The sequence below is a fragment of the Dermacentor albipictus genome, chromosome 6 (assembly GCF_038994185.2).
Source record: "Dermacentor albipictus isolate Rhodes 1998 colony chromosome 6, USDA_Dalb.pri_finalv2, whole genome shotgun sequence".
In the NCBI taxonomy this organism is placed as follows: domain Eukaryota; kingdom Metazoa; phylum Arthropoda; class Arachnida; order Ixodida; family Ixodidae; genus Dermacentor; species Dermacentor albipictus.
In genome coordinates this window covers 77695379-77720962 of record NC_091826.1, presented here as the reverse complement: position 1 = coordinate 77720962, position 25584 = coordinate 77695379, and the positions used below count along the sequence as shown (strand labels likewise).

Here is a 25584-nt window from a genome sequence, read left to right as displayed (position 1 = left end):
CGGTTATATTGTGTGCCTCGATGATAACGTTTACAGTTGCGACTGCGCCATCGTCCCTCATTTCCCCGCGTCCTCTATGTCTTTCGTCACTTCGCGGTCGTAACCACGCACGTTTCCCGGACGAGCGCTTGAGCTTCCCATATATAGCGTGTCATCGCCGGTAACGATAAGCCGGAACCTGTCCCCATGCCGGACCTTCGCCCGCGCTTGCTAAGCTGAAAAACCGTCACTTGTCGCCTAAACCTGCTCTTGGTCGACTGCATGCGCTCGCGACGCTATTCTAGGTTGTGACGAAACATGGCGTCGTTTCGCAGCTTTCTTGACCACGCTTATAAATTCGAAGCAGCGCGCTCTGCTTCCTCAAGTCGCTCGGAACATAGAGTTCCCTACTAGAATCGCCAGGGGGAACTCTGGCGCTGGTGTCTGCGGGAGCTGCAAGCAAACCGGTTTGGCTACCATGGGAATGACGGTTAATGCATGGAGCTGCTTCGTCCTTCTGACTCCTACGTTGATCGTTTCCAACGGAATATTGCGTTGCAAGTGCCATTAGTCGCAGCGATTATGCATGTCCACCGAGTCATTGTATTCTGCGTTAAAAAAATTACCTTCCGTGGTTGCTCAGTGGCTAAGGTGTTGGGCTGCTGAGCACGAGGTCGCGGGATCGAATCCCGGCCACGGCGGCCGCATTTCGATGGGGGCGAAATGCGAAAACACCCTTGTACTTAGATTTAGGTGGACGTTAAAGAACCCCAGGTGGTCGAAATTTCCGGAGTCCTCCTCTACGGCGTGCCTCATAATCAGAAAGTGGTTTTGGCACGTAAAACCCCATAATGAAACTTTAAAAAAAAAATTCGACGCCGAAATTAGGGCTAACAAGGGGCAGATAAAGCGAAGTAAACATTATTAACCGAGGGTCCCGTCGCAGTCTTTGACTTTGGGACCCTCGCCTGTATATTGAATATTACCAATTTATTGTATTTAAACAATAATAAACTGAAACTGAAACAAAGCCACGTGAAACGTCTGACGTCACAAGCGCGAAGATGAGAGAAATCCACGTACTATTCCCCATGCATGGTGGCTGAACGACCGCAGTAATTTCAGCAGGAAACTACGACTCGGAACGCTTTCTCGTTTTATGCTTTTGGCTTGGCATCGAAGCGTCGATTTCGGAAGGCATGATATAGCTACGCGAATTGTGTGGAGTAGTATGGCTACCCGCCACGGTAGCTGTGTGGCTGCGGCCTCGCACTGCTGAGCGCGAGGTCGCTGGTTCGACTCCGGCCACGGCGACCGCATTCTGATGAGGGCGAAGTGCGAACGGCGCTTGTGTATAATGTGCACTGGGCGAAAGAACCCAAGGTGGTCAAAATTATTCCGGAGTCCCCCTTACGGCGTGCGTCATAATGAGATCGCGATCTTTGAACGTTAGAACACCAGAATTTAATGTTAGAGGAGCAGTTACTTGCAAGCTGCCGCAACTTGCAAGCTGCCTCGCGTAAAGCTATGTACTTGAACTGTAAAAAAAGAGAAAGCACATAAGGCAGCAAAAGTAATCTCTTCATATAAGTGATCGCTTGACTGTACGCATGTAGGAAAAGTTACATTGCAATAGAATGCAGTAAAATACAATGCGCTCAGCGGAATACATTTGATCTGGCTCCTGTCACAGCGTGGCACCGAGTGCGGCAGTGGGGGCACATGGTTCAGTTTCCAGCACCCTGTGTACGATTGAGCAGCGATAGGCAATTTCTAAAACATGGCGCGTATGGCGCGTATTCGGCTCTGCAATGGCTTCTGGTGAATGCATTGAGCAAAAGCATGGCCTTCGTGATGTGCTTCTGTTGCCCAGAGAAAGCCATCAATAGGACGTGGGTATGGACACCACCTATGTATGGCAGCCGTCTTAGCAACGTGTGTTGTTGAGTAAGTTAGTAGACATTCGATATATATGAGCGAACGCGAGATTAATCGGTACTAAGAAGGACACGGGACAGCTGTTCACTTATTACACTGTTTTCTTAGAGGAAATGATTACTCAAAAGTGGGCCACATGTCCTGCCTCCTTCCTCGTTCCTGTTGTGTGCTTCCAGCCCACCATTTACAGGACAAATCTCCTCAAGAAGCGCTGACAAGATGAGACCACCGAGCCATCAAAACGTCCAGTGATATACAAAACCCAAGTTCATGGAAGGGAATAAACGCCGCCTTATACTTGTGACACCGTTAATCCTTAGGCCTTTCGATAAACTTTTCTTTCGCTTTTTTTCTCACGTCTGCAGGCAGTAGGTGTCTTACTTGACGCAAACCCTTTCGATTCATGCATCAAACAGCGCTTCTGTCAAAAAAAATTTGGCTATACGTCCATGACGCTTGTGAAAACAAATGTGCTATATGGGCCACTATACGAAAGGTGACATCTAATCCGTAGCACAGGGGACAGCTGTGGGCTTGTCCTTCATGTGTGCTTCTATCTTCGCTTCTGGGGCCGAATGCACATACGTTTCCGCTCACGGGAGCTGTTTGGTCATTGGGTGGCCGCCTGCGCCAATGAAAAGTCCGGCATCACGGTCGGCCAGCATATGTTCTTACGAATTGTTACGATGCAAGAACTTCAATCAGGCCAGTGAAGTCAGAACCGCGGTCACAGCTGTTTGCTGTATACATCTCGTGCCGAGAGTTCTGCTCGTGAAATTTTCGCGCAGGAACACGAAAAGTTACCGGCGTTAAACGCAAGCACGGTGCCCCTTGTTCATCTAGCGGTGCACCACGCTCGCCGCGGTTGCCCTGCAGTGACTATGGCGCTCAGCTGTCGAGCACGAGGTCGCGGATTGGAATCCCGCGGCCGCGGTGGCAGCATTTCGGCGGGGGACGAAATGCCGGACCGTTTGTGTACCGTGCATTCGACGCTCGTTAAGGCACCCCAAGTGCTCAATATTGACGTGGAGACTCCCATTACGGCGGGGCTCGTAATCAGGTCGCGGGTCTGGCACGTGAAAATCCCGGCACTTTACGATCAGATCGTGGTTTTTGGCACCTAAAACCCCAGGATTTAGGCTTCTTGGCACGCCGCGTAGTTTATGTGCTGAAATGCTAGCATATGCTAACGGCAAGTTTACTGGGCACCTGGGAAAGTAAGAGCGAAAATATTTCTGCGTGTGCGAGAGAAAGCTGGAGGAGGGAGGCAGGAGGTGATGTCATCAGGTCTTCATGTAATGCCAACAGGCTCTCATGCGATGTCCCATTTCTGGGACCTTTGAGGTATTATGAATGAATGTGCGAAGAAATGCGTTCATGGAGTTGGATGAGACGCGCTTCGCATCCACGACGAAAGCCTCTTGAATTTTTCGCAAGGCCTGCAACAGTCGCTCCTAAATGCATGGCAGCGAGAAGTGCACTATGGCAGCTCCACCTGCCCAGGTGTTTTAACCATGGGCAAGTTACGCCACGTGCTGCCACATTTCCGCTTCCACGTGACATGCGCACAGAGAAAGTTGGCCCTACCCTCGCCGCATACTGGAAAGTGGCGCCCTCTAAGTGATTCCTTTTTGTGGCGTCATTGGGCAGGTATCCCAATAGATACGGGAGGCTATATGGCGCAGCACGAGTTGAGACTAACACACGAGCACAAAAATGAAGACGCAGTTGTCTTGGTAAAGAGCATATTTCTCCAGCGCGAGACGAGATGTGCGGAAGGAACAACCAAGAAAGAACGATTTGTCTTAATTTATTCCTTTACCAAGATCTGCAGCAACCACTGAGCAGGCTAACTTTAGTTTCTCGTAGTTGCTGGCGCTAAATTTTGACTTCTGACACATTAAGTTTCCTACGTGTCTATTTGGCCACTCTGTTTGTTTTGTGTTGTTCTTTTTTTTGGTTCCTTCTGTTCTGAAGTCCGAAATGTTGGACTAGTTGCTATGGGCTTGTTTCTGGCGTAATGACACCGCAGAAAAGGCAAGTTACGAAAAAAATATACACGGTAGACAGGCAAAACGAGTACAATTTCCCCCTTTCCATCTCGTGCTTTGTTTTCTTTTTCTTTTCTGTGGTGCCATTACACAAGAATTGTTCGTTCAGCGTTTTGTGCCGCGCTGCAAGAAAGACCCGACAACAACAAAAGTGCACCAGCCCAAACTAGCACGCTGTCAGTAGTCACATTATTTTTTCTTTTCTTCTTCAAACGTAACAACGTACCTCATCGTGGCGTCCCTTGAGCACCAAGAAGTGCGGGCTCTGCGGCAGGAACAGCGTCCCCAGCAGTTCCAGCAGGGCCGGCAACGCGGCGACCGCGAACATCAGCTGCCTGAGAGAAAATACCGGGCACGTCGCTACAGCACATGGCTACCGGGTTTTCTCGCACGTAACGGGGGTGCGCTGTTGTGTAGCGTACCACAGGCGCAAATGGTCACGTGCTCGAATCAAAAAGACGTTCGTTCTTTCTGCTTCCACGTGGCCGGTTGTGTGTGTGTGGGCCAGTTTACAGCTGTTTAGCCACAATAGGAACCACGGGTGATTAATTTATTCGACTAAACTGCCTCTTCGCTGTCTCTCCTGCCTATATATGGCTTCGAGCGAGCCTGTCAATCTTGATAATAACTCCCTCGAAGCTCGTTTATCACTGAAATTCTGTTCGTGCGGCAAGTTGGCCTCGTTTTGACTCTCAGTCATTTTTACTTTACTGTGGTTTCTGAACAACGCGAACGAAAATAACCTTTAGAGCAAAGAAAAAAAAAATGTTTACGCAACGTCTGATTGAACCGTACGAATACTGGAGAGTGCACAGATTCATTTGTGCTCTGAAAATTAATTATGCGTAGGACAATTCTGTTAAACCTCAAGCGTGCGCCAGACAAGAAATGTGTTGTAGCTGGAACAAAGCACAACTGAACCACTAATAACATAAAAATAATATGCCATGCACTTTCCCAACAAACCCATATATTGCTTGACACTGGCTGTACGACTGGCTGTACGACTGCACCAACCAGATTTTCGTTAAGTATATATATAGTAGCTTTGCTCCGATGGATAGATGAGCGCCCAGGTGGTTGGTGCCACCAAACCCGTCACATCAGCGCTTACTACAATTACTGTACAGCACACATACAGAAGCGCTAATGCTTACGAGAGAGACAGATGCAATAGGCGGTTCGGAATTTCGGAGGACGTGTATTGAAACATTACTGTTCTTGGTATTGTTTCGGGTACAGCTGTAACTGCGACGAGGTGAACATCTTAGTTCACGTGCTTGCGTAAAAACGTGTCCCTGGCGATATAATGACCACGAAAGTTTTTCTTTTCTCTCTCTCCCTCTCTCTTTCCTTCTGTTGTCAGAAGTCGTACAGCACCAACGTTTCCAAGACGTCGCTGTCGAAAATGTGGTCACGAGTTGTCGCTGGCAACGCTGCTGATATTGCTTCCGCCGTTCCGTATTTCGGTCAATACCGTACAGTGCCGCGTACAGTCCGCGCCGCAACGTAACACCGTTCACTGCGAGGATAGATAGTGTACGAACCAGCCATTCACGTAGGAGATGAAGGCGTAGTTGATCATGTAAGCGAACAAGAAGCCGGCGGTGATGCCCACCTCGCTCAGGGACATGAGCAGGCCGCGATGAACCTGCGGTCATTGGAAACATCGGCACCTTTATTCACCGCACGTAGAAAGATTGGGTCACTAATAACATTCAAATAGTCCGAAGTACCAATAAGCGATGCTTAAGCGTGTCACAGTTGAGGGAGAAAAAGACGTTCTTGCCACTGGGTTCCATAACTCGATCACTAGGGGCAATTCGGGTGCTGCAGCTTTGGGGACCCATATATAGTTCCTATATACTGTCCCCAAAGGGAGCTTATGCAGAAACTCTAGTACGTGGTAAATTGAATGCAAAGGATAGGAAAAAGAAAATTGGCAAGCAAGAACCTCAAGAAAGAACATTTGTACGATAACATAGACGGTGTTAAAACTAGGTGCCCGTTGGCCAGAACTGCCCTTGCGCCAATAAGACACATTATTCAACACAAAAGTTTGTCTCGATGTTTTTTTTTTTTGAGGCAATAACATAATTGTCTGACGACAAAAACCTACAGCAACAATATCTGCAACGGGATAAGCATTGTGACTGCTGGAGAAAATCACCCGGTGACGACTCAGTACGTTGTAATGAATTGCCAAGGTACCCACCCAGCCAGAACCGCGGGGAACGTCCACGTTCCAGGAGCTTACAGGGTCGAAGTTTGTGGGAAGCGTTAAATGGTCAGCGGTCGAGATTAAGCGAGAGACGTTTACGGTATCGAAAAAAAAAACAAGTTGCAAGGACATGGAGCTGGGGTCGTTAGATGCATAGGCAATTTTGCCGTATAATGTGGAGTGTAATGGGTAATGTGTAATGTAAATGCTATACTGCAATAGGAAGCTGCTCTTTTCTTTCTCGCTTTATTTATGACAAGCTTTCCTAATCAGCCGTGCATGACAAATGCAGTGCGCGCAGACTGGTCTACACGCGTAAAATAGTTAGTATTCGTCGCCCATGTCTGTCTTCGCGTGTATGTTACCAAGTCGTAATAGACTGATATTTATCTGCTGGACCCCATTAGCGAATGGATAGGTATCCAGATGCACAAGCAACTATTTCGCATTGAATAAGTAGAGGTGCAAGAATGTTCAAAATTTGGAACACGACAGAATTCAATCCGACAATTCGCTATTCGAAATCGTCAAGTATTAGCTTTCCTTAAAATATAGAAATGGCGTCTCGAATCAAAAGATCGATGCAGATGAGGACTGCTGTTGTGCGCGATTCTGCTGCAGGAGAGCCGATAACAGCCATCAGGTAACAAAAAGGCTTGTCAAATAAAGTCGACGTGAAAGAAGACAAGGTCGACGAACATGGTATGTGTATACATATGTACTGAAGTTGGAGGGGAGGAGGGGGGGGGGATCATTAAAGGTGATGCAATGTCACATAATTTCATGATATTTTTGCAGTTGCATTACTTTCTTAGTTCCATTGTCAGACCTCGTATTTATTTTCGGACCCTCGATTTATTTATTTGTGTGGAGCTTTTTTATTCGTCTTTTTTTTTCACTTTTTTTCGCGCATGCTCGTCGACGTTGACTTCTTTCGTGTCGGCTTTAGTTGACACGCCCTTCTTTCCTTTCCTTTCCTTTTTTTGTTTTTTGTTTTTTGTTTTACTGAGAGACCACGTGGGCTCGTCCCGGGCATAGTGTAGTCTATGGTGCAATGTTGTCAGTGTTCGAGAATATTCACGTTAAGTGCGACCGCACCGTTATTTTTACCTACTCCACGACTGATTATCGCTTCTCGCCTTGTCGGGACCTACATTTTAACATCTTTTGTGAGTGGCTACGATGCTGTCGGAACGCTAAAGGCTCTTTTTTTTTTCTTTTGGCCAAGAGGCAGATAGATGTTCAGAATTCGCACGCGAAGCCCGTGTGAAGTTTCCAAAGAAGACCTTGTTTTTGAAAGCGCTCGTTTCTTATTTACAAGCTTGTCAATTGACCCGGACATCGGATTTTGAACGGCACTTCACGCCCGCATAAAATGATGTGCATAAGCCTCATTAGTATATATGCCTCTTTTTCTTTTCCCCAAGTGAACTGCAGACACTTTATATTTCGCTTTGTTTGGTAATGGGGAGATATTCGACGTTCGAAGGTCTTTCTTTTTTCTCGAATATTCGTATTCGATCCGGAAATTTCGCTGTTGAAGCACTCCCGATAAATAAATTAATAGAAAAAAAGAATGCGATGAACAGAATGCGACGACGCGATGATGACGAGAAAGAAGTTTTACTTGCGTATACCTCCTCTAAATTTTTATGTACACAGGTCTGGTCTCGCTATGTCCCCTCTATGTTCTTTTTGCAGTGCACTTGAAACTATCGAACATTATTTTCTCTCATGCCGCCGCTTTCTAAGACAAAGAAAAGCATTAGAATACTCATTTACCAAACTTGGCCTATCGCTAACCTCGCCAAGCATTCTTTCTTTTGGGGCGACTTCACTGGGATCCAGCCACAGGGAAGCTTTTCTTGCAGTTTACAATTTTTTTAGAGAGACAAAAAGAGTACCTTGCTGATTTTCTACAATTATCCGTAGCTTATATTATTTCATTTCCTTACGTTAAATTATTTTATCAAAATTCTTGACAATATTTTCATTGCGAGTCTAAATTACAGTTCTATGGCCCCACGCTCCACTATTCAAATCTAGTTTCTCTATACTTCTAACCTTACGGAAAAGCGCCTGCTTCTCGGCCAATCCCCCATAGTGGGTACGCGCCACTGTCTGGGACACAAGACAAGACAAGACAAGACAAGACAAGACAAGATTGCTGCCAGTATAAGCGGTATACTTACGGCTGGCGATATCTCGGCGATGTACGTGCACTGTGCCGTGGTGGACAGCGAGTAGGCGAAGCCGGTGATGAACCGGGCCGTCACGAACATGGCCAGACTCGTGCTCAGGCTCTGCAGCGCCGACCCGCCCAAGAAGAGGGCGGTGGCCAGCAGGAGCGCCCTCTTGCGCCCCAGCTTGTCGACCAGCACACCTTGAATTGAATGGGGTCGCGCGATTAGGCACCCACCCGCATTGGCGTTCACGTCGAACGAAGACGTAGTCGAAAGCTACAGGAAATGGGAGGCCTAGTGACAACCAACTAAAGTGGAATTAGTAATAACTAACTTACCTAATTTCCCACTCCCGAGTCTTGTTCCGATACGAGATATAATTAGGTGAGATCATGCAACTTGCAAGAATAGGCGGTGTCTAAAACATGGCGTCTCTGACTTGTTTCTGGCTTCCGAATCACTTTTCCGGTGCATGCAGTCAGCAAAGGAGTGGCCATTTCCATCTGTTTCTGATTTCCCGAGAGATAATCGTCGTTGAGACATGGATTTGGACGCCACCTATTACATGGCTCCATTTGAAGCAGGAGAATGGTATTGGGAAATCAGTATGGCCTCCGAGATGCCGGCGGTGCGACCGGGCTCTCAGAGATGTAATGGAAGCTGCCGTGGTGGCTCAGTGGAAATTACGTTCTGCTGCTGAGGACAAGATCGCAGGTTCGATTGCTGGCAGCAGTGGCAACAATTTCACGAGGGTCGTAATGCGAGAACGTTCGTGTACCGTGCCTTTGGTGCGCGCTAAAGAACCCGAGATCGCCAAAATTGTGTAGGAGCTTTTCAGTGCGGCGTATTTCGTAGCCTCTGTGTTCCTTTGGGTCGCTAGTCCCCCATCAGTGTAATCCAGGGCAGTAGGAGCAACGGAAGGGGTCTTGCAAAGGGTATTTTATTTATTTATTCACTCATGCTTAGTCTTCTGTGAAGCAACTTAGAGATGAATCGAAACGTATGTGTAATTTTCTCTGATCTTAGTGCGTGCTTCGGGAGCACTGTCGTGTCAGGGATTTCCATATCCGGTCGCCGTCCCTTACAATCGCTGTAGTCCTTTAGAGGGCTGCTAATTTACTAAGGATGCCAGTGATTACAAAACAGAGCCAGACGTAGTAATGGTTCAGGTAATTTTCAGAACGTGGTCATAGTTCGACGTGGTATGTTTTCTTTCTTAACTCGTTTGGCTAATAAGGTACCACACTTCACCTCCGTGATAAGAAGTTATACGTGAACTTGCGACGCCGGGATGGGCATCGCAACAGCGCCAGTGGTGGCATTGGAGGTCACGCCACCGATTTTGGCGACATCACCTTTTGCTACAGCGAAACCTATTATGCGTTAACTTGTGTGGTCGTCGTGACACCCACCTGTGGGCGTCGTCGTAATGCCAGAATTCTTTGCCGGAATATCAAAAAGAATTCTCGAAGTGCCCCGCGAGGTCTAGAACTCCGCTTTCCGGCAACAAAGTCAGAGGCGTCGCTTCTTCTGCACCGTTATTAAACGAATGAGCTTGCATTTTTACATACGGCGACATACAAGTCACTGGTGACATTATACTCTGGCGGTAAATTCTGAGCCTACGCTCACGTTCCCCATTGACTCGTTCAAGAAATCGTTAATGCTCGCTGGAGTCGGACCTTCTCTAATCAGTCTTATCATACGAGCATCATACGAGTTACGACGATAATGTGTCACATTGAGTGAATCTATATTTGTGGATTGCACATGTGGGTTTATTGACCGATTCGCTGATCCATTATTCTGGGTTCTGACGTCTTGAAGCGACGCCTGGGCCACGGGGGAAGTGGTATAGTGGAGGACCCTGCATTAGTTCGAGCCGTGCGTCGGCTTCTTTAACGGGCAGCCCATGAGCCTAACCAAGCGAACCTTTTTTCGTTACTTGTTCTTAAATTTTTTTACATTTCGCATCCGCTCTAAGAATGCGACAGAAGCTGAAGTCTTGGCAGCACCATTTTTACAAGGCCGTTGATCGAAGCACTTGCCACACCGGTCAAGCCCAGATTGGAGCAGCCCGTGCGGTCAGTCCCACCCAGGCAGACTTTTTCTTACTTCCGCGAGGCATATGTAATCGTTTAGCTGCACACTCACCTCCGAAAAATGACGTCACGAACGCGCTGAAGAACACGCTTCCGACCACCAGCTGCTGGACGTCGCAGGAAAGGTCGAAGACCTCCCTAACTTGCAGCAGAGCGCCGGCTATTATCCCTGCGAAAGAGAGGAGACCAAATCACTGTCAAATGAGACCAAAATATATCGGAGATGCAGCCCAAAAGCCACAACAAGCTTGACAAAGTATGTGCCACGGGGTACAAGGTAGGTTTTGAGCGAAACAGTAGTGACTGTATATAAATATAGAGACCGTGCAGCACCTAGATGGATGGATGGATGGATGGATGGATGGATGGATGGATGGATGGATGGATGGATGGATGGATGGATGGATGGATGGATGGATGTTATGAGCGTCCTTTTTGGAACGGGGCGTTGGGTTGCGCCACCAAGCTCTTGCTATTATACTGCCTAATGTCCTATGAACTCCCACGACCAAATTTTCTGATCCCCTATATTGCGAACTTTGCTTTTGTACGTGTCCGTTTTTTGTCGTTTCCCTACTTTTCTCCCACCAATCTTCCAATCGCCTCAACAGGGGGCGCCGCGGCACGCCCTCTGGTGGCGCCGCCACACGGCAAGTTTTCTATCGCGCTTTCTCCCGTTCGCACTCGCGACTATTGCGTTTACGATCGATGGGTCACCACATTAATAAGTATCAACGTATCTGACTTATTAAAACGAAACTGCGCTAATTATCAGCGCATGTCTCGCGAAATTTCGCAAAAAAGCTTTGTTAGCAGCGCGTGCGATGCTTTTGCTCGCCATCGTCAGCTACAACTGGTACGTGAAGCACCTCCTCAGCATGCCGCCAGGGCCGCGCCACCGTCTCGCTGCCCGGTACCCATATGCATGCGCACCTACATGTGTACCGGTGAGCAACAGAGAACTGTAAATTGGGTTTCCCGTGTTTCCGCATAAGGGCATGAAATTCACCCAACATACAACACTCACTGCACCAACCAAGATGTAGGCAAATACGCAATAATTTATTTTTATTATTCATATAATTTTATTAGTCATATCATAAGAAGCCAACAAACACTGACACCAAGGACAACATAGGGGAAATTACTTGTGCCTAATAAATGAAATAAAGAAACAAGGCGGCCGCATACCGACGGGTGCGGAATGTAAATACGCTCGCGTGCCTTGCATTGGGTGGACGCTAAAAAAAAAAGAAAAAGAAAACGTAGGTACGACATATTTAACCCGGCATTTTCATACAGCGTCTCTCAACGCCCATTCAGCCATTTGGGAAGGTTATAAACCGCTGACAATTCAGTTCAATCGTCGCGCAGATTCCCCAGCAGGTCCGAACAGCATCTTACGGATGTCCTTTGCCTGCCCGGAACGTGCGTAAGTGTCGTCCCCGCGGTTCCTGCCACGCGCCGTCGAGCAATGCGGACGTTCGTCGTACGCAGTAATATATACGTACAGGCGACAACCTTCGGGGGGCGCAGGTCATGCCGGAAGAGCGCAGACGAAGCGATTTCGAGGTCGCGTGAGTCGAGTGATTGCGCACTGCACGTGGATTAATATCGGTGCCCGCCGAGCGCCGATGCTTGTCATAACGTGCCCCGCCCCCCCTTCCCCTCCTGAGGGAGAGAGGGCGCGCGCCTATGCTCCGAACAAACATGTTCGATAACAGCGGTTGTCAGGGCGCACGACTTCATAATCGTGCCCGTCTCTATGCGAATCGCGGCGCGTATGAGCTGCATACGCTCGCGCAACTTGTTATTGTTTCTTGCCGCCGGCAAGCAAAAAAACAAAAATACCACGAGGAAAGTTAACGCTTCCGGAAGCACGCAGCCCCGCAAACTTAAGTGGCTGTGTACGGAGGCAGCTATGCAAACATCTTCGACAGCAATCTGTCCGTCCGAGCGAAAGCTAAAAGCCGCGAGTGGAATACTTGGGAGGGAGGGGAGGCAGAGGAGGGGGAGGATGTTCCCCTTACACTACTTCAAGGGCCGTATGAGCCTGGCATCGTTTCGAAACGCGCGCGGTTATCTCCTGGGCAGGTAGGTAGGTGTGTGCCCGTGTGCTATTATCACGTCCCGGCGACGAGCTCGGACGCTCTCTAACAAGCCCGAACTTGACCGAGGCCGTGAACGGGTGCACGTAAGGCCGGGCGTCACGCGGACGGCCCTGTTTGTCGTTGCGCGGGCAAATCCCTACGATTATCGTGCTTGCGCTGACCTCGGCGCCACTATACGATTTGAAGCGGTCTCGTGCATCGCTGCTTCCGTATATCTGAGACCTAAGTGCTTCCCCCCCCCCCTCTCTTCTTCTTTCTTTCTTTTTTTTTCTTTTGCGCGCGTTTCTGTGTTACTGCCAAGGTCGGCGTATCGTGGAATCATTTACCCGGGAGAGAGGTGCATAAGTCGAACTAGCTAACTTTCCACTACGAGATTACGAGTCAATTTACCGGGATGCAAACAATGGACCGTTTGCGCAAGAATATTCGGCACGTGGGCGAGGGATGTATTTTCCAACCGAAGGTCCTAATCAGGACGTCCCGACATTTTCTAAGAACCGCAATGAGTCGCCGTAGATAGGTGACAACGCTGTTGTTTTTGTTTTGCCTTTCTTACCTTGAGGCAGCGTGAGCTGCTGACCATTTCCCTTAACCATTCATTTTCCCTTTATTAAGCTGCTAACCAGTGGTCAAGGGTGCTCTTTCTAGGCGTTGTTAACGCTACCTCGTGAAACGCAAGAGCCCAACTCCGCTGGCCGAGAAGCGGTCGGACATCACCGATATATCACGCACCGGCCGAGGATATATGCCTTGTGTTTAGCAATTGGATTTCGTAGTCCGGCAGCAGTGCGGAAGAGTCTGCAGAAGTCTGCTAAGCACGGTGAAATTCATCAGGGTCTTCGTTCGGAGCCGCTGGAGTTGCAGTTACAAGGACGGCCAATGTTCTGTCATTATACTACAGCCAGGGTCACTGTCACTAGAGCCATCAGTGTGGGTTTTATCGCCGACTCTGCATACGTGCGAGTTCCCGGGTGCGTTTCTCAAAGAAAAATTACGTAACCTACAGTTGCGTCACGTTAACGTCGTCGGAGGCTTCGCAGCGTTCAAGTATGTATAAAACCAACACCGGACGCCGCGGGACGTCCGATAACCGCCCCTGCCTGGGTGACACCTTTTGACATTGCACTATAGTATATGCTGTGTGGTTTCCGGCCCACTGTTGTGGGCGTGCTGCAAGCGACGCGTCCAACTGACGCGAGGTCGGAGCGAAATCACTGTAGACGCAGCTGCAAATTCAGTACTGCCCGCGGTTTTTAGGTAAATTTTTTTTTGCAGTTATAACACTCGTTCTACAGGTACTACTCCAAAGGAGGAATCATCACATCGTTCGTGAATAAGTAAAAGTGCGCAAAAAAAATAAAAGAATGACATATCAAACTAAAATAAGGACAAGGAAGGCGACAAGATGAGCGCTGGCTTACAACTAGTTCATTCCGGAAGGCCCGCAAATAGATGCAACCTTGCCATTGAGGTAAGCGCAATGGTTAATCGTCGTCACACGTTGTATTCCAAGTGTCTACTAATCATGACTGTAGACCTTTTAATGCCATCTACCAATCACGATTAGTCAACAATTTCACGCAATTTACTGCGATGATTTTGCAATGATTATGCAATGATTATTAGACGCTGGTAGACCACTTTTATTAATCACGCGTCCGATGACAACCATTGCTCCTGCGGCTGACTGAATGAGAAGACTGTATTTATTTGCGTGCCTTTAGGAATTGAAAGAAAAGCAAACCATACAGTTGTAAATAAGCATTCGTCCCGTCGTCTTCACTGTCTCCTCTCTGTCATTGTGCTGTCAGTTTTGTTTCTATTCATAACCGTTTAGCAACTCGCCTAACAGCTTACTTTGTAAGAGCACATCAATCATTGCCCACTGCACAGCTACAACACGTGTTACAACGTCGCGCTGTTTGCCACGATCGGCACCGATGTGCAGACGTCGAGGGCGCGAGAATCGGGAGGATGGAAACGACTCCAGGTTCGGTCCTGTTCTGCACGCGGTTCTGTTTCCCAGATAACGCGTGCTGTCACCGGCGCGCTTTCGTCGCGGAGACCGCTTGGTCTGTGCTCTCCACAGGGCCTTCCTGCCTCCAACGCTAACCTGCGGCGTCGGCACTGATATGGTGGCGAAGAGCAGACTGCGGCGCCGGGTGAGTTCTAACCGGCGCTTGGCGATGTTCTCGACGACTCCGCCGTGACTCCGCAGTACAAGCCCATGTGGGCGCTCGAGCAGAAACTGCGTTCGAGATTTGTTGCTCTTTTTCTCGGCCCGGGATTAGTGCTCGGAAGCTGACAAAAAAAGAAAAGAAGCTGAGGAGATATCAGTGGGCTAGTTGCTTGTCCCTTATTGATGTAAAGGCAGCGCACTTGTGGTATGCAAGGACGAACACCGAGGCACACCAGCACGAGCTCTTAATGCCGAACAAAGCCTCACGGAACACAGCCTGAGGCGGCACTCTGCGCTCGAGTTTGCCTGCCATGGGGTTTTTCCAGAGTGCTCTGCCTTTACGACGTTAATGAGAAAGAAAGAGCGTTATCTCTTGATTATTCAAAATCCGAGTCACAATCTGCGGCAGACAGAAACACATGAAGCCAACCCACAACGAAGCGAAGGAAAGCGCGCGGGAAATTACTCACGGTTTTGATTCAAGCGTAGAAATGACGCGCGAATAGGCAACGAAAGTGGGCGAGAAAACAACCTGCCGCCGTGGGGGGTGTCGAATTTGTTTTTTCGTCCACTTTTGTTTCCCGCTTAGCTTCTCATTTGTACACTTCAATCAAAACAACTAATAATTTCCCCTATGCTTTCGTCGGCTCGATTATTTGTTGGCTTCGCATGCTTGTAACAAAAGCCGGTCCGTCGACTTGCCCTTCGTCTCGTTCAATCTGTGGCACAACTACTCTTGTTTTTGTAATTTGCCTTAAACGTTATTCTCGCGCTATAGTTGCGCTAATTGTACCAGGAAGTTCTTGTGCGCACGGCAATCAGCGGGAATCGCCGCCACTTTTGTACATAACGAAGTCGGCTTCATAGACGAGACGTTTAACTACTTGCGTATCAAAGGGCAAGATCCATCGCGTTGTTGCGCTTAATTGCGGCCACACACACAAAAAAATGCTCATTGCACCGCGTTAAGTGCCTCAGTCCTTGCCTTCTCTACGGCGGAGTGAGCCATCATTTATTAAGGGACTGCCGGATACCTGGCTCACCTCTGCGATATTTCAGATGCCATTTTCTCGTTAGGCTCAAACTCACCACTAAAAGAAAACGCAGAATCGGTTCAGATTAATCACTCATCCTCGAAAGACTATTCTTTCGTTGATTTCGTGGTGGCAGGTTGATTATTAGAAGACCAAATCGCAGTAAAAGCTTAATTCTTGAATTTTTGCGACTAAACTTGTGGGCCGTGGTACGCCAGCGTGACGTCACGGATTGCACAACATCTTTAAATCGTTTTTTTTTTTTGCATTTCGGCAGTTGTTCGGTAAGGGTTCCTGAAGCTTCCCAAGTTCAGTATTTGGCTGTCTTAGAATACAGCGCAGTTCATTTTTACAGACACAAATTTAAATGGGCCCGAGCAGGCGGCGTCAAAATCATGACGTCGTCTGCTGGTATGGGAATTTCAAGCCAGCATTGGCACCTGCTTTTCTTCTTGCGTCGTGTCTGGCGCACCAGGGCTCTTCTCGCGGTAATAGAGGCTCTATTGCTAATGTGTAAGGTTAATTTACAAGCACAACTAAAATTATCTTTTTTTATATTTAGTGATCCCTTAACAGATTTAGCAAAAACAACAAAAAGAGCCCTCCTGCAGCAGACGGCGCATTTTCGTGTCTTCAGTTACTTTGCTTGAAGAAGCACTCAGTACTTGTACGACAGATTTGCATTATGCAATTATAGGCACGCAGCAGCACTACCTGTACGCTAAGTAAGGTTGTGTCATTGTAAGGCCAGTGAATGCTCCTGCTAGTTCAATTTTTTATATTATTCATAATTCGCGGAGACAAGAAATTGGCCACATCGCGATTGCGCATTTGCCGCCACGTGTGCGCTGAAGGAAATAATTTCTTGGAGTTACTGTGCTGGTAGCTGAGCGCGCTAATTGACGAAGTCGCACGTTCTGCCTACGCCCACACTGACAAACGCCGGCCTCCTCTGTCGTCCCAGTCGATGCACCGGTGCGGGACTGCTCACGATGATCTGAAAACGATGGCGTCAGCGTCGCTTCGTTTGGCATAATTATTTCACTTATGCAACAGCTGGACACTGTAGACATGCCGGGGACGTTATCACTGCCAACATCCAGTTACCCGAAACATTAGTTACATTCATCGTATGACCATGGTGACTGGCAGCACTGTTATACTGCTGCGATTTACCGGACACTGCGGCACACAGGAAAAAAAAGGAATTGCGAAAGAAAATGAAAAGGCCCCGTATAGGTCTACAACTAAATTTCAAGCAAACGTACTTCACAAGATCACATGCAGTACCGCTGAGAAAATCAAATTTAACAATACGCCCATGCGGAAGGAAAACGTTCTCCCTTTAATTGATCCCGTCCTAATATCAACACTTCAACATCAGATTTCTCGTCACTTCAGGACATTGTATCGTTGGTTTCGCCTTAACGCAGCATTTGCCGATTACTATACGTGTGCCGTTTTAGATTGACCAGGAACGCTTACTGTGATAGCTGTGGTGCGTTAGAAACCAGGAAACACATTTTCGTTGGAATGTCCGACTTAGAGACGAAAGCACTTGTTACTTCAGCAGGATGGCCCCCTGCTTCCCAAGAACTCGAGCTACCGAGCATACTACGTTCTAGGCCTTATCCTTCAATGTGGCAGTCAAGCTTTAATTTTCATTTCTCATTCCTTCAACGTTTGTTTAAATGCCAATTCCTAGCTTATTTAAATCAACACCATTACTTCTGTCTCACCTGAGGAAACCATGATCGCATATTCTCCAACCTTTCCTTTTTCCTGCCCTCCTTCTCCTCCTCCTAGGGATTTTCTGGAGCCGATCTCCTTCATTATGCAGAGTAGCGTTCAGGCTATACCAGAGTTCTTCAGAAGACTCTGGCTATACTCATACGACGGCAGAATTCTCAGCATTTCATCAAACAGCTCTCTCTCTCTCTCTGTCGTTTCCGACATTTCCAAAACAATAACTAATAACACAGCAAGACAAATCAGGCCGATTAATGACTGCACTTTCGGTGGCCGGACTCACCGGAATCGTAGCCGAAAAGGATGCCTCCCAGGGAGGCGATGCTCGCCGCCAGAAGGACGGGAAGGAAGCTCACGTCATTGGCTTTGACACCCGGCTGGTTTGAAGCAGCAGCCTGTTCTTGGTTGGCATGCTGTTCTTTCTCGCTGTTGCCGGGCAGCTTCGGTGGCAGATCACAGCACACGGACTGGGCCTTCGGAGTTGCCGCTGTAGCGAGAGAGAAAAGAAATACAGTCAACCCTCGTTGTAACTAAACGGGACGTGCAGAAATAATGAACGTAACTAGGTAAGCGAAAGTAGCCTTGGAATCCCAGTAGAGATTCAAAGTGAAGCACGTGCACTAATGGTCAGAACGAAGTAACGAATGTAACGAAGTAATTTTGGCACCCCTTCAACTTCGTTATAACGAGGTTTTACAAAGGTAGGCGCGAAACTGAAAGCGTATAAGCAGTCAGTGCATCAATAAACAAATTTATTGGTGCCTGCGTAGACCAGTGTAATTTTGACCATGCAGGAAGGAAATAATTGAGAGGGAACATTATGCAACACTACTGAAGCCATGCGAGCCGGCCCAACACGAAATCGCTGCGTCAGAGTGCACGGTAGGTTTCAAGCGCTCCCACTTTGCAGGCAGAACAGTCACGCAAGTGCGCATCGATTAAAAACTACCGGGAACCAAAAATTGTAGGTCAATGTGCTGAGTCGCAGAAGTCATGTGTTTGACCGATTTTTCAAGGGGAAAAAAAGCGAAGAGAATGGTTTATTTATTTATTTATTATTTATTTATTTATTTATTTATTTCAGAATACTGCAGGCCATTGCTTGGCCCTAGCAGGAATGAATTTACATTGTTACATAACCAAGAGAATAAAATTTATACAATGTTAGCAGCACACATATATCAAAAGAATAAACCAAAAGAATAAAATTGTATAATATTAGCAGCATACGGATACCAAAGAATAAAATTATACAATATTAGCAGCACAAGGATACAAAACATACATATCAGGTAAGTAGACGATGTAACGCATCAGAAAAATTTTGTGAGGAAAAAACAGATGCCGGTAACGAATTCCAATCTTGTACTGTTCTAGGGAAAAAACTGTACTTAAAGCTGTTAGTTTTGGCGAAGATGGGAGCAAGTGAATGCTCATGAACGCTCCGAGTCCTTCTCACTAGAGGACGCTTAATGCACTCTGGAAGCTGGAGCTTATTTTTTCCTGTTAAACTATTGTTCAAGAATATCAATCTATTAATCTTTCTGCGGGTTTCTAGTGTATGAATGTTATTTGAGATCATTAACTGCGAAGGAGAGTCTTCCCTTTTGTATTTTCCGTATATAAACCTAACCGCTTTCCTATTGACTTTTTCAAGGATCATTATATCTTTTTTTGTGTATGGGTCCCACACTACTGAAGCATATTCAAGTAAAGACCGCACACAAGTTTCGTAAGCCAATTTTTTTATGTGTGCAGGGGCAGTTTTTAGCTTTCTTCGTAAAACCCATAGCTTTCGAAATGCAGATGTAGAAATATTAGTAATGTGAGCCGACCATTTTAACTTATTGTCGAGTGTTATGCCTAAATATTTATATTTGTCAACTTCCAAAATCATGTTGCCGCGAAGAAAGTAAGGAAGCAAAATTGGAGACTTTTTTCTAGTTACACGCAAAAGAACAGTTTTTTCACTATTAAGTACCATAGCCCATTTCAGACACCATTCTTCAATAGCAAAAACTGCTTTTTGAACAGAGATGTGGTCATGTTCGGATGAAATTTGTTTAAACACAACACAGTCGTCTGCAAACAACTTAACAGAGACATCTTTAAAAACAACCGCAACTAAATCATTTACATATATTAAAAACAACAAAGGTCCCAGCACACTTCCCTGAGGAACTCCTGAATGAACATTAACAACACTAGAAGCGGTCTTATTAATTTCCACATATTGCCGTCTGTCTGTAAGGTAGTCTTGAATCCATTGAATAATAAAAAATGGTATACCCATACATTCCATTTTATAGAGAAGTTTGCCATGTGGCACCTTATTGGCACCATGCCATGTGGCACCATGTGGCACCATGTGGCACCTTATTTCACGGAAAGTTGGTTTGCCAAGGCACGCTGCATGGCGCAATGGCCCATTCTAAGTTATATTCTTCCTCCATGATTTCAACCAACACAGAAGCCTGTCCTGGGATTTCATACAGAAGTACCTCTGTGTAACAAATCTGTGACTGAAAAGGTCTTCGTTCTATCAGCAGTGAAACTTTTCACTGCAACTGTGGTGGGTTATTTTTTTCCGTTGAAATAACTGTAACTTATAGTTGATACAGACATGGCCGAAGTTAGCTTGTGCTGTATCCTATTTGAATTAATGTGCATGGTTTTATTCGTCCCAGTCAGCTGCGGAAAAGACCTCAGATAAGAAGCTCAAAGAAAGTAGCTTGATGACATCTTGGGTTCAGATAGCAAGCACAAACAGACATTATAAAGTGGCGGCATGAATGCACTATTTGTATTAGCCCCCTCTCCCTTCCTTCCTTCCCCCATGCAGGGACAAAATACTTCAGTCATAAGAGACACGAGATATAACAAATATTTTTGGGATGAACGATTAATGACAAAATCACACGCGAAAAAATTGCAAACAAATATTTGGATATTAGAAAAAAGTATTATTGGATACTTTTAATAAAATTTATGTTAAAGGTAGTGGGTGGCACAGTATAAACCATACCCGTGACCACATCCTTACATAGGAAGGTGGGGGGCAGGGTTCTTTTTCGGTGTTTGTGTGAATGTGTGCGTGCGTGTGTATGTGAATGTGTTTTCCGGCACTCATGGATGCCAAATGAAAATATTAGGTCCAGTTAGATCGGTAAAGTACTCGTATAGAAGCTTATCATCGTTTTCTGTGTGCCAATATACCACTGTGCTGCGTAAAAAATAGCTGCCGATGGACCCGCTGCTGGGTCAGGTATTTTCGATCACTTTCGTCGATATACTATTACTTTCGCGTCCCGTAGTACACGGTGCGTTGGATGATTCGAGCGGTTTCGCCCAACCAGCCAATCAGCGTGCATTGAAAGATAGCTCGAAAAGTGACCGTCCATGAACACGTCTCCTGGTCCTTTAATTTGAACGCCCGCGCCAGAAACGAAGGAGTTGCGTAATCTCCACGTGACCCGCCTCTGTGCGGGTTCTTATGTCCTTTAGAATATCTTTACTTAGCTGCATATCCGAAGCGCACGGTTCTGCGGCTGCAGGTGGTTTCTGACTGCGTGAGTCGCTCAGTGCTCAGGAATGATACCGGATGCGGTGTCACTCGTAGTTTCAGTATCATTCATATATCGATAGTTATGGCAGCGAGAGTGGGCGAGGGTGGTGGCCGCCTCGGAAGTTGGAAACAGAGAAAGCGACGCGGGCGGCTCGCAGTGGCGGGATATAGCAGCCACTCGGTACGAAACAGCAGTGCTGACGTCACATAAGAGAGGTTCCACACCCCGCAAGAGGTGGCGCCACTCCGAGTTTTCAATTACGTCATTCTCGCGGTTACAAAATGCCCTTTTTTGTTGCGAATGACGAATTCCTTATTACGAAAGCCTAATTTTTCAACCTATACCTCGACTTGATATTTTTCTTTACTGTCCGTTTAAGCTGTTACAGGAGGCTTGATAGTCCGCAGTGCTCACTACCTATAATGGAGACTTCAATGCTTCCACCTTATATTGCGCACGGGATAACTGATGATATTTCGGTTGACGATTATGATCTTCGTGGCGGTGATGAAGGTGATTATGGCGGTGATGATGATGATGGCAATGCCGGTGCCGGAGGCGGCCTCAAAGACTGTGACACGCTCTGCGTCTGTACAAGCTGGTCATTCTAAGACCAGACTCATGTGAGTGATCGTGACCAGTGCGGCTCCCCTTCGGCCATCGCTTTGCGCCGATTACTAAAGAAAACGTTAAAGGCCTCAACGGAAACACAGATATAACTCTAATGAAAAGAATAGCTGTCGTACCGAATACATAAAGGAGACCAATCGGGTATTTTCTCAGTACATTTAGAATACCACACTGGTGGTTGCCTTTAAGTTACTCTCGCGAGATACAAAATCCAAGAAGAATTTTTTTCATCAAATGACCAGACAAGAGCCATGCACTGACGGACGGATCTTTTGAGGCTGACACGCACAGTAGTTGTCCGCTATAAGATCGTTCCAGAACCCACAAGTAATAAACGTCGGACATTGAAGGGAGGGAAGAATTTTAGCTCAAGTTGTGCAAATGCGGAACTGAATTGTGAACAAAATTTATGTTGGGACAACGTCAGATCAAATTACCCATTCGATTGAGAAAAAAAAAACAATGACAGAAAAAAAGCGTATATCTTTAGGCGTGCCTATAGGCACGTCTCACATATGCATATTAATACCTTTACGAATGGGGGATGCGTACATAGAAACAGGTGAGCACCTCTGCAACGCAAACCAAATTCAAGGACGAGTAATGGATCTGATAAGAATATTTAACCAGGTGGATCAAATCTTCCTGCCAAGTAATGTTTCCTTCTTCGGCACGTGGTAAACGCTTCTTGCTGCTTGCCAAGCCATTGGTGCAAGCATAAATGCACAAGCTTACCACAATCAGTTTTTCTTTATACGTGATCAGTTAACTCATAAACGAGTGTTCAGTACTTTTTTTTTTGCTTCGCGCAGTAAACCACTGTTAATAAGCGTCCCAATTATTCGATCACGACCGAGACTACCCGCCGTGGTTGCTTAGTGGCTATGGTGTGGGGCTGCTAAGCACGAGGTCGCGGGAACGAATCCCGGCCACGGTGGCCGCATATCGATGGGGGCGAAATGCGAAAACACGCGTGTACTTAGATTTAGGTGAACGTTAAAGAGCTCCAGGTTGTCCAAATTATTCCGGAGTCCCCCACTACGACGTTCCCCGTAATCAGATGGTGGTTTTGGCGCATAAAACCGCACAATTTCGTATATTTTTTTAACGACCGTGACTCCCGGCTGGTGGCCGTACATTCGCATGGGCCAGGACTTTCGTTATTTCGATCCTGAAAGTTGCCTTCGCCTGCGGGCCCTTAAAAGTTAGCTGGTCAGCAGGTAACGCGCCTAACCCCCTGGGCTGCAATGATTGCTTTGGTTTCTTTGCGTGATGGTGCACTTGTGAATAAACAAACAGTTAAAGCATAAAATAAAAGCGGGAAAAGAAAATAGAGAACGGGATAGCAGCAGTACAATAAAACGCAAAAAGATCTGGAATGAAACGTATAGCCAGAAATCTGTCAAAGGGCAAACGCGAGTGCCAGATACGTCAAAATCAAAGGGCAAACCATTATGTTGTGCTCCAAAACGTGTCACGGGGCTACAATTAACTGAATATCTCACAAATAAGGACACTCCGAATTATTCAATTCTAACGGTGATGGTAGACGTACTGTTTCCACCAAGATGGGATGGCGTGCGGGCGTTGTTTTACGCATTTCTGCTTCAAACTCGCGCTTTTAGTCTCTCCGTTTAGATGTAACACGATCCGCAAGCGATGAAATAACATACGAAATTGCTAAAGAGAACTATTTGATTGTATAATAGGACGAAATTGAATAGCACGACTTCGGATTAGCCGTGCAAATTTTTATATATTTAGCCGACACATTGTGTGTGCGACAATTTCTTTTACAATAAACATTGGATAAGAAACGATATTTAACCTCCATAGTGGCCGATTAACTCTCGATTCCGATAACTTCTATAACTCGTGCGAGCACTCGAACTACAGCGCAGTGGAAACAACGATTGAACCTCAATATACGTGCACGCTCGACACATTTTGCCGTTTCATGTGCCGTTTTCTCCTAATTAAAGCACAAATCGGCATGAAATTCATGTGACCGTGAACCGTCGCCATTGTTGCTCGCAAAACCAGGAAACACGAATTCACATGAGATTTTGAACCATTACAGCGAAGCCAGCGAGACGGGTACAAATTGCACTACTAAACTGTCGACAGCCAAAATAATCCCATCGGGAGAACCATTTCTTGCTAGTAGGCGATGTATCCCTACAAATAGCCAGAGCCTGGAGCTGTTATGAGTACGGTATTCTTTACTTAGAGTCGGCCGACATCAGACCCTCCCCCCCTCTTCCCCCGCTATATTCTGTTCCTTTCTTTTTCAATGTTTCAGTTAGCGTGTCCCAATTGTACGTCGGTTTCTAAGGGACTCCTTTTTCTTCATACCACGTCGGTTCTGAGAACATACCAACGCACTAATCACGTATGGTGCGACGCATGTCTAACGCATGCTGTGAAGACCTTACGAGAAACTCGAAGGCAGTACTTGAGAGATAAAATCTGCAGCGAAAAATAACGGCCCCAATGTGCGCACGGTGATATGCCAACGACGACCTTGAGTCTCGCGGGAGGTGCACTTGAAATCGTGCAATTCATTAACGTCAGCGCTGCGACATAGAAATTATAATGCACGGCAACATTCTCTTCCATGCAGCGCGCCCCTAACGATGTTCCGCAATCACGCTTCCCGCAGAACCAAGCGATGAGTTTTTAAGTAACGCAGGGTGAACTGAGATTGGCATGAGCGTCGTACGTACGGTTTCTCACAGAAATTAATATATAGGTAACTCTGACACGTCAATCGTTCAAATCAAATTATGGGGTATTACGTGCCAGAACTACGAGCAGATGATGGAGACCGCCGCGGTGGGGGACTCCGGAAATTTGCACCACCAGGGGCTCTTTAACGTGCACCTAAATCTAAGTACGTGGGTGTCTTCGCATTTCGCCCCCATCGAAATGCGCGGCAACCTGGCCAGGATTCCTTCTCGCGACCTCGCGCGTATACCAGCCCAACATCATAGCCAATAAGCAACCACGGCAGGTACTTCAAACGTTCGGCTATGCGATGGGAAGATTGGCAGATACTTTCATTAGTCTAATCTGTTCTTTTGGTTAGATGTTCCTTGTGCCGTCGTTTGTGGCGTTTTACTTATCTGAATTTTCCACCAATCCAATAGTTTTCTAAACACGGGAAGGCAGTAAGTATCTGCACGCATGCGCAATCGTCGCGAAATTCTCGAATTTATGAAGCAATATTTTCTTAAATATGATCAGTTTAAGAGGCGCGTGAGCCATTCCAAGCCAGAAGGACGAATACTTCCGTACGCACTCGTGCCAGAGTTCCGTTCACTAATTTTTTTCTAAGAAACTCCGTGGTTGTACTGTCAACACAAATTCAGAAGCAAGCAATTCCTTAACTGTTCCCCTTCGTTGTTCCGTTCCCAGATTCGCCCGCATTTGTAACAGTGACCCAAGTCAGACTCCAGAGTGCACTGTCGGCTCCATTCCACGCTTAAGAGATTGACGGCGGAGCCATTACACGTGGCACTTTCGCGTAATTACGCGTAAAAGGCGTTCTGATCAGTTGTTTCCTGCTCGCATTGAAATCTATGCTCGTTACGAGCAATAAAAACAGCGCTAAACGACGGGACGAGTGAAGGGACACAGACAACAGCGCTGTTGTCAACAGACAACAGCGCAGTGTCTGTCTGTTGTCAACAGACAACAGTGTCAACAGACAACAGACAACAACAGACAACAGACAACAGCGCTGTTGTCTGTGTCCCTTCACTCGTCCCGTCGTTTAGCTCTGTTTTTATTGCTCGTAATCATGAACCAACCAGCCCAAATGCGTACTCTTTTGCAGTCT

At 46.8% G+C, this 25584-nt stretch overlaps 1 protein-coding gene across 2 annotated transcripts in view; it reads right to left on the bottom strand.

The window, feature by feature from the left end:
- Nucleotides 1–25584, bottom strand: part of LOC139061218 (solute carrier family 2, facilitated glucose transporter member 10-like) — a 94260-nt gene that overhangs the window by 11942 nt on the left and 56734 nt on the right. For both annotated transcript variants that reach the window (XM_070540884.1, XM_070540883.1), the window contains exons 2-6: nt 17831–18034; nt 10527–10643; nt 8382–8572; nt 5516–5619; nt 4195–4303 (exon numbers count right to left, since the gene is read on the bottom strand). In XM_070540884.1, the coding sequence (XP_070396985.1) occupies nt 4195–4303; nt 5516–5619; nt 8382–8572; nt 10527–10643; nt 17831–18034 (725 nt within the window). The remainder of the gene's footprint in view (nt 1–4194; nt 4304–5515; nt 5620–8381; nt 8573–10526; nt 10644–17830; nt 18035–25584) is intronic.